Consider the following 10,026-nt stretch of genomic DNA (forward strand, 5'->3'; position numbering starts at 1 on the left):
TGATCACTAGAACTGATGCCTACTGGGAGTGCATAATCACTCAGTGGTATCAGTCCTCGTCTTCCGCTCGATCAATCACTGACTCCTCCATTGACCTGGGATCTTTAGCATTTACATTTTTTTTTCCCTCTGGTTGGAATTTCATGCAGTTATGTTTGAATAAAATGGACGAACTGTAGTAATAAACATCAGGTTTTAGAAATGATTGAGAGTGGAGAGGGGGCTCTGTCTTTGGAGTGATCGAGTGAGCCGATGGTGCTGTTTCCGCTGGTAGCATCCAATGCTTCATTCACGTTATGTTAAGCTGGGCTTTGCATGGATTGGATTCGACTGCTTCCTTGTCATCCAATTGATAAGACCAGAACTGGGCAATCAGCTTTTGTTTTTTTGACCAAAAAAAAAACAGAGAGAGAGAGAGCGTGAACCGACGACTCGTCCCCATGATAGGTTCGCGTTTTGTGGTGGTAAGGAAGGTAACATAATAGGTTCGTTGCGCACTAGATTTAGTTAATCAGGGGGGAAAATCCAGTCGTTGATTTACAGAGAGGCTTGAAAGCAAATGGACCACGCAGAACCGAACGATTCCAAAGCAGGGCACAACAACGAATACCAACAATGCATGAACCAAGTGAAGATCACGTACAACTGCTTCAAGCCACCACAGGATCAAAACATAAGAGATCTCTCACGATGGACTCTGTTTAAGAGGTAATAATGGGAGACATTGCTAATCACCGGTCCTCCAGAGAAAAAAGGGAAAAACTCTGGAAATTGAAGGCTCCTTGGACATGCAGAGGATGACAAATGAAACAATATTTCATTATGCTCACTTTTTTCTTGACGAAACAATTCTTTTTAAGTTATTGTAATATTATTTAGACATGCTGTACTTGATATCATTAGGTTGGAAACATTGATTTTTCTTTTTGCCTTTTGATTTTTCGGGTGAGGGAGAGAGAGGTGACTGATCCTCTCTCACCCCATTTTTCTCAACAACAATTGATAGCAACAGCATAGCGCTGAGCCCTACATACGAAGTGGGTCCTCACCCCATATTTACAACCTATTTGGGTAGTCCAAAAAAGAGGGGAAAAAAAAAAGACAAACAGCTTCACACCCATGCTTCAGAAAAGCTTTTCACTCGGCAGGTAGCATGGCACAGGCTATTAGTCTACTGATGATTAATTACGAAACGACCTACTTTGTTCTAATTATTAAACAAGGTAGGTCTATTTGTTCGCATTGCAATGTAGTACACGCTGAAACTTTCCAGACTAAATACCCTGACACAATCTTGCTCGTGGCCTGCTCAATACACGCCAGCAGATGGAGCATTTTTAACCACACCTAACGCACCTGTGAAATGTCACCAACAAACGGGAGGCAAACCAGGCATGAAAGCTTACAGGACTAAAGCAATGGCACCGGAAAATTGCATCCCATGCGATCCAAACCAGGTGGCAGACTACCCAAGGGAAAGAAATAGAAAAAAGAAATGCCAAAAAGAAAAAGGGAACCGCCATCCCCGAAAACCAGTAAGAATAAATTTTCCAGATGAAGAAATTACTCCACGACAATTTTTTTAAAACAAAAGACAATATATCCGCAAGATAAACGTCCACATAAAACCCCGGGCATCCTGTTCTCAACAAGATGAGAGAGAGCAGATTCTTTCGCTTAAATAAAAAAAAAAACACCACGCACCTCCAGGGACCTAGCAACTGAGAAAGAGAATCACATTCTTCAGAAGATACTCTGGAAAAACATTAACCATTCTAAGCTAATGCACCACGTAACATGCATAGATCCAGATACAACAATAATTATAGTGACATCTCCACGTTGTATTTACCACAACCGAGCAATCATTGGTTAGAATGGATGGGTCAAAAGCCTGAACAATTTCCAAGTTACAATAAAATTCCCATCAATAGAAGATAATTAAAGTGTGTAGAATGGTTCTTTATATCGAGGTACACATTAAGAATCTGGCTTTCAATCTGATCATGTTCCTGATCCAAGAATCTAGGAGTCGTTGCCGTGTAGTCAAAACACAACTATTTCAGTTGTATGGCCTGTAGCGCATGGGCCTCCTGAACCTTGGAGCCTTGCTGGTAAAGTGTTTGGAAAAAAGGAAATGTCATCTAGAGGATAAGAATGCAGATAGCAGTGCAATAAACCAGTTGACAAAACAATCAATCCACAATTAGATACTGCTATGGGACCATCATCCTTCCCTTTCTGTATTAATATTTGTTGATGCAACCAGAAAGAAAACCAAAGAGACAGGAAGTCCAGAAACATAAACAACTCCTGTCGGTATACAGATTTCATGACACTTTGGCTTGAAAAGATACAGTTATCACCAGTTTTATATTATTAATCTACCTAAAATAAAATTATTTTACATGATAATTGATGATGAAAAGGCTCAACTAACATATATATAAAGGATGGGTTTTACTATCAGAAAAGGATAGTGCCATCAAATATAAAAACCAGATGTTCATTCCTTAGCCACTGGAGTCTTCTAAATAGGGTCCCATATTCACTCTGGGAATCTCTGAATTCTCAATTTCATACCCACCTCAGTCCTCCATTATTTAAAATTTTCTTTAGTCTCTTATCCGTTCAGCATTTATATTCATCATGGCACCTGCTCCTCATCAGGTAACTAGGCTATGTGGAATCTTTAGTTGTATAAGAACTAGAAAAGTAATAGATTTACATAACTAACATATTCTTTGTTTTCAGTTGCCATCAGAATATGGCCCCGTACGAGTATGGCAGCCAATCAGAAGTTACCATGCATTTTTAGGAATTAAAAAGCACTAATTGTATTAAACTTTTGCACAGTATTAAGTATTTTTTGTCTTTATCGTTACTGGTATAATTCTTTTAAATTAAATGGTCATGTAAAAAGCACTAAAAAACGAGCATCGATCAATCCCCATTTCAAATTTTAAGAGCCACTAATAACATGTGTTTTGAGCATACAACAGCATGGAACAAGAAAATATTCAGAGTCTCGTACCCATATCCATAAGGTGAATAAAATGGGGGAGGCATGTAAGGTCGTCGGGATCGAAATGCTGTATATGGATTAGGCCTCCGTCCCCGGTACTGCTTCATTCCTGGAATGTTAGTTCTTTTAGCACACACCTACACATGGCCAAAAGCAGATTCTGATATTAAATGGTCTGTACTCATAAACTAACAAAGTCTATATGCATAACTAACTAATTTTAATCAGAAAGAGAAAAAATGCAAGAACCTTCAATTGACGACCATGCAACTCTGATTCATTTAACAGCAGAGCATTCTGAACAGCATCTACTTCAACAAACTCCACATATGCGTATCCCTTGGGTTGACCAAATTTGTCTGTTAGAATTGTAACCCTGTTCACTGTCCCACAGGATTGGAAATGCTGTTGGACTTCCTCAGGAGTGCAAGCATAGTCTACCTGAGCAAGGGGACGGCAGATAATTAAAACCAACAGTTCTAAGATGACATGCATGTCTATATATATACCAATCCAAGAAGAAAATAATACAAAAGAATTTGCTCATCAAATGAATATTTTCTGTACAAAATGATGAAGCAGAATGAAATGCATCTTGGGTACTTTGTAGACTGCCCCACAGAACTACAAACGAATCAGAGATTTATAAACAATAATGTACCAAATAGAAATTCCCTGTTATTCAATTCAGACACACTCTCCAAATTTGAAGTGCCCTCCTGCATTGTGGTGTGAAACCCATCTACGGACCACTTTTCTGCTCCCTCACTCATTTCCCATGCTACTTTGAATTACGAACAACATTAGATGACCCAAAAAAACTCCTTCACCCCTTCCCCCCAACAAAAAAAGGGGAGAAAGAAAGAGTAACATGTATCATACTCCATGGTTTTCATCTAAATTATATTTCAATTTTAGCAAGCAAATTGAGGACACAAAAGTCTTAAGGAAAAAAAAAAAAAGCGGACATATGAAGCAGCCCAATCAACAAGCTACTACAGCTTTCCAACAGTCATAAGAAACAAGCTAAGACATACCATGAAACATCATTGCTTTCACACGTTCATCACATTGAGAGAAGACATGACTCCAAAGTCTGAACGGTAATGCTGAAAAGAATTCATGAAGTTGAACCCACACAAATAGCAAGCAAGTCCTTGGCACTTCTGCCATATGACTTATACTGCAGATTCAAATTTAAAAAAAAAAAAAAAAGGAGGGCCAACAATGGAATCTTTCTTTTTTAAAAAAGAGGGACAATCTTGCCAAAGGTAGCACCAAGCTCAATTTAAAAGCACATATCTGATGAGCAAGCACGCACCATATCACCCGACAGGTAATGCGACCATAACTGCAAGAACACGTGAGAACTGCACAATTGCTGAGCTTTCTTTCAAAGCTTAAGGATATCACAACGAGAACCTACTCCATGCCAATCACTCAAGAATTGCAAGGTCTGTTCTTAGAATATATTCAAGGAGTCAAAAAATTTCGGTGGATCAATGATCCAGGAACATTTTATGTAAAACAGGCATCAAAAACATATCAGCATTGGCTAATGTTGGTAAGTCTGCAAGGCAACTAACCAATAAATATTTGATCATTTGATGATTCCATTCCATTTCACTAATAATCATGCTCTCTGAAGAAAAAGGTAACCACTCATCATAGAAAGTAAATACTGAATGTTTTGACCTGCCCATCTTTATTTATTTATTTTTTTAATCCGGATGCCAAAAATATGGTTAATACTTACTAGCTCATATCCCATGCACTAAATGGTTCCACATTCTCCATCACGGCCTCTCCTCCAAAACACCAAACTCTTCATCCGTCTCCTCATTCAATATAGAATGTCAGGGTTGATCTGTCAGTAGTGAAATATTAAAAATATAGGGACACAGACACTAAGAATGTTCTGTTGATCTTCAGAGTGTCAGCATTCAGAATACTCAGTGATCTTGAGACACTTGTAAGATAACTTAAAATTCTTCATATACACCAACTGTATTATTTCAACCTTGATAGAACCTCCTGAAACTGCTTAGAGAGAAGGAAATTGTAATATTGTATATTAAAGCTAAAATTTCAAAATTTAGCAAAAACACTTAGATACTTTGTACAGTCACAAAATTCTTAGCATAACTCCTTATGTATAAGATGTTTTCAGCCCAAAGTTGGTATAATATCAAGTATTTTGAGCTCTGTTACCACAGTATCACTCAGGTTTATTTGTTTGAACAAAAAAATGCATATCTTTTGCTCATCCAAACATATTTGTGTCCAAGTTATATGCATGGGTTTGCAAGGGATCAAAACTTGGTGGTACTAATAACATCTTATACCAGTATTCAGATCTATCTAACATGGGATTGTTTGAATTGGAGAGACAGGGCGAGAGAGAGAGAGAGAGAGAGCTATTTAGTTTTGCTGTCAGATCAACAGTCCTAGTATAGATATGGATTTCAATATCTTCAATAAATTAAAGTACATCAGACAAAATAAATTGACGAGGAAGAATAACAGTGTGGAGAGTTAGTCAGCTGCCCCACCCTTTGTACATGTAAAGAATTTAATACCTTAATATTGTGTTATTGCCTTAAATCTGGACTACCTAAATTTTATCCACATGATCAGGTTATCAGTGAAGGTAGCCTCTACTTATCCTAGTCAAACAAAAGTAACAAAGTTAACAACTATATGAACCCCTCCCCCTCCTCTACATTCAATTATTTTAATTAAAAAATTTGCTTTAGTCAATGTTCTCATGCTCCAAAATTCAATTAACCATATGCAAATCCTTTGTGGCTTTCCCCAGTGTTAAGCGCCAAACCTAAAACACTGTCATTCTATCAGTTTGAGACCCACCTTCACTGTATCAGTTTGCTACTTGAACCATGAATAGAGGCATAAATAAAGGGATAAGAGGCGAAAAAAGATAAAAGTAACAATAAACAGGGATTAGAAAACCTCACATTACCAACATAGATTGAACGAGAATCCACCTCCTCTTTTTCAGCTTGGGTTGCAGCAGCACTAGAAGAATCTATGCATGATTCAGATCAACAAAAAGGAAAAGATTAGGGTATGCCAAGCAGAATATATCTAGGTGAACATCCTATCCAAGCATACCAAGAAAAGATAAAGAGGTAGTAAATGTACTAGCATTGCAAGCTGTCTGCACTCACAACTGTATGCAGCATATATTAAAAAGCAAGCACTAATCATAGAGTGCATAACAGAATTTTATTCTTGCTGACATCTCCAGAATTCAAAATAGACCAAAGATCTTGGAAGACACCTTTCATATGCAATCCACAAACATGGCAAAGTACATCAGGACGGGCTAAAAGTTAACAGTCAAATTCTCAAATTGTTCATGGACTTTGTTAATCATAATGTACAGTCATCAAAACAGTAGTTGTAATTGCACTAGAAGCTTCTAAAATACAATGATTGGTTATTTAATAAAGATAACAGACACTTATACTTTGGATGATAGACTCCACCACCGTATTACTGATGGATCCATATAGACTACTGGAATAGAAGCTTCTATCAAAAGATCACTGCTTAGAAAGCAGATTCAATACATGGAGAAACAACAAGGAGAAATTCCAGTACTTGGTAAAACCATCATAACAAACAGTTGGAAATATATATAGCATGGTCACTTCTTCACTTGCTTAAAGATTTCCATTTCCTTGTCAAGCAAAGCAGTCCCAATTTGCCAATACTTTTAGACTAATGTATTCACTAAGTGGAGAACTTGAAGGCAAAAAAATAATATTGAAAAAAAAAAAAAAAAAAGCTAACTCAAGGTTCTTTTTGCTTCCTCCTTGACTAAAGATGCACACTCTTCCTATCTGTTGCTTTGCTGCAATTTTCATTTCACCTATTCACAACAAACCCATGACATCAATAAGTATCATTGAGTCCCATGTCAGTCCTTCCAACCTTCATCCATCATATAGTCCATATGCTGTCCCAATACCCCTACTACACCACTCGACAATGAGAGAATGCTCTAACAAAAAGGATACACCTACACACTGCATCTTTATTTTGATATCAAAAAGAAAGGCTGGAAATATTTCAGCCGAAATGCATTTCTTTGAGCTGGAAGTGGACCGAATCACATTATCTTGGAGCTTTCAGTTGAAGCAGGCTGATATAAGCCACAGAAGGCAAAATTAGAAATACATTTGGGTATATAGAGAAATTTTGGGTTACTTATTTTTTTGCCCCAGGACTTTTCCCCATTTTCTTAGTTAAGAGAGCAGAACTTAATTACGAGGTAATAATTTGGCCTGTAATAAGCGTTTGTATTGAAACTGAAAACTAGATCTTCCAATTTTTGATAAAGTGAAGCATTCAGATGCTTATACTCTTAAGTAAAAAGATGTATACAATTTCTTTGTATCAGCAACTAACTTCATATGAAACTATAAAAAATAACATTTATATTTCATGAAATCTCCAAATTCAAGAAATAGATCTTTGCAAAAAAAATTGGAAAACATATTCTTTCTCGCTTTCAACATTTATTAAGATGATTGATCTTGCATTGTAAAAATCATAAACCGGGAATTTCATAAATCTATAGTTTGTGATGAATTATCGACATGGCTGCCCTGGCCTAGCCCAACTGCACCAACCTCAATCTTGAGGTTCAAGCCTAATCCAGGCCCGACCAACTACTAGTTAGCTCCCAAAAATTTCTCTAATCCCCTCGTTTGACCGAAAGAGAGGGGGAAAAAGTGACCTTTTGAACCAATAGAATGACTTGCCATATGAATACAGGAGCAGTTCATACAGAGTTTTAGATCAAAAGAACAGGAAAACAAATATCTCGGCAGACGCTACGAAACACTCCAACGTTATAGAGAAATCGAACGCTACTAAACAGTTCCCCTTGTGCTGCATAAAGAAAACCCTCGAATCCGAATCAAAAAGCAAGCACCCGAACAGACAAGAAACTCTAAATCTTTAAAAGAAGTGGGGGGGGGGGGGGGGGGAGAGAGTACCTTGGACGGCGCCCATCTCCTTCTCGACCTTGGCCTGCATCTCCCGGAGGGCGCCGGTCTCGTCCTCGATCTCCTTCATCCTCTTCTTCATCTCCTCTATATTCTGGATCACAGCCGCAAGATCGGAAGGAAAAGTTCAGCTCACATAAACCCTAGAAAAAAGGCACAAAGATAGGGATTATAAGAGAAGAAGTGGACCTCCTCTTTGGAGGTGGATTCGTCCTCGGCGGTGGCGGCGGAGGCCATTTCCTGCTCGTCGGTCTCCATCTCGCCCTCCTCCTCGGGGATGTCGTCGCCGTAGACGTCGTGCTCGTGGGGGTCCATCGCTGCCACTCGATGCCGCTGCTACAAATACTGCCGCTTTGGGGTGGAAAATTTATATAGGACGAAAGAAAACCTAGTGGGGAGGTGGACAAGGGGACCGAGGTATATATATTTTTTACGTGGCGGTAGGGGTATTTCCGGCATGGATGACAAGTTGGTGGCGGCCCCTGCCAGACCTCAAAGGGGGGATGGATGCGTTAGGCAAAGGGGCATTTTGGGTATTCTGAGAGGGTTAAAAAACTTATCCGGTAATTTACATTTTTTATAGATAATTAAAGATAAATTTCCAACTATATTTTTAATTTAAAAATAACTATTCATTTAAATTTTAAATAAAATAATTATCTATTTAAAATATAAATTATAAGCAACTACTCATTTTAGCTAAAATAATCTTTATACCCTTACATCTTTTAAAATACTGCAATATTATATTATCATAGTGTAGTATTCCTTTACAATAAGATAGTATTATATTATATTAGTATAGTATTGCTTTATAATAATGCAGTATTGCTATATTATATTATATTAGTGTAGTATTTCTTTATAACAAATTAGTATTATATTATATTAGTGTAGTATTCTTTTATAATAACGTAGCGCTACTTTATTGTATAATACTAGTATAATATTCTTTTACAATAAAATAGTATTACATTATCATAGTGTAGTATTTTTTTATTATAATATTATTTTACAATAATACAGTATTATTTTATAATAATACAGTATAATTTTATAATAGTATAGTATTACTTTATAAAAGTATAGTATTGCTTTATAACTGTAAGAGCAATTGGATCATTTTATCCCTGTTTAGATAATTACTTTTAAATTATATTTTAAATAGGTAGTTATTTTTACTTAAAACTCAAGTAAGTAGCTACTTTTAAATTTAAACTCAAATACATAGTTTTTCCTAATTTATCATTTTTTTAATAAATATTTCTAAAAAAATATTTTATTTATATTTTATATGTTGAAAAATCCTTAAATCCAATAAAACTAGATTCATTCTCAGAAGGTTAGGTTTCATTTTCCACGAAAGGCATAGGAGAGGCCAAGAACATCGATGTCCGAATGGGAGACTATGATGTTGCTGAACTGTATTCTATCATCACTTTACTTTGTTACATCACAGGGGATAATTTGGTTATTGTATAATCCTACAACTTTTTAGGTTATGCCATTATATTTTAGGGATGAAAGTGTAGGTTTTCAAACTATTAAATAAAAGTGTAATAAAGATAAATCTTTGAAGATTTTTATATTATGTATGTATATATATATATATATATATATATATAAAGGCTAATATGATCATGTTTTTGATTGCACTAAAATGATAAAATTATCTTTTACCATCAATCCTAACAGTTAAATGTATTTTGTTGAAGAGGTAGATCAAGTCTTTCGTGAAAAGAACTATCATGGTCTTCTGCACATGCAAACACTTGATCATGTCCTCAAGCAAACGGCATGATTCTAAATAATTGCATGGGATCCCATATGATCTATCATGATTGTGCATCTAAAAATACAATGGAGCAACTGGATGTGCACAAAAGATCATATTGGTCTTTTTCATGAATTTGATCTCACTTGTTGAATGATTGTGATTATATTAACAAGGATTGGAGAAAGATG

The 10,026-nt window shown here is 36.3% G+C and overlaps 1 protein-coding gene across 3 annotated transcripts; it reads right to left on the reverse strand.

Annotated features, from left to right (window-relative positions):
- Positions 1–1,756: 1,756 nt before the first annotated feature.
- Positions 1,757–8,455, reverse strand: LOC105053914 (polyadenylate-binding protein 2). Of its 3 annotated transcripts, XM_010935255.4 has the most exons (6): positions 8,251–8,455; positions 8,053–8,155; positions 6,001–6,071; positions 3,275–3,466; positions 3,035–3,162; positions 1,757–2,111 (listed from the first exon to the last, which is right to left on the reverse strand). In XM_010935255.4, the coding sequence occupies exons 1-6, from the start codon at positions 8,374–8,376 to the stop codon at positions 2,063–2,065; spliced, it is 669 nt and encodes a 222-aa protein (XP_010933557.1). In that variant the 5' UTR covers positions 8,377–8,455; the 3' UTR covers positions 1,757–2,062. The 3 variants fall into 3 exon arrangements, with proteins under 3 accessions (XP_010933557.1, XP_029123121.1, XP_073101703.1); XM_029267288.2 differs by lacking the exons at positions 6,001–6,071; positions 8,053–8,155; positions 8,251–8,455 and adding an exon at positions 4,782–4,898; XM_073245602.1 differs by lacking the exons at positions 6,001–6,071; positions 8,053–8,155; positions 8,251–8,455 and adding an exon at positions 4,063–4,736.
- Between the last annotated feature and the right edge of the window lie 1,571 nt (positions 8,456–10,026).

Source organism: Elaeis guineensis, chromosome 11 (assembly GCF_000442705.2).
Source record: "Elaeis guineensis isolate ETL-2024a chromosome 11, EG11, whole genome shotgun sequence".
NCBI classification, from domain to species: domain Eukaryota; kingdom Viridiplantae; phylum Streptophyta; class Magnoliopsida; order Arecales; family Arecaceae; genus Elaeis; species Elaeis guineensis.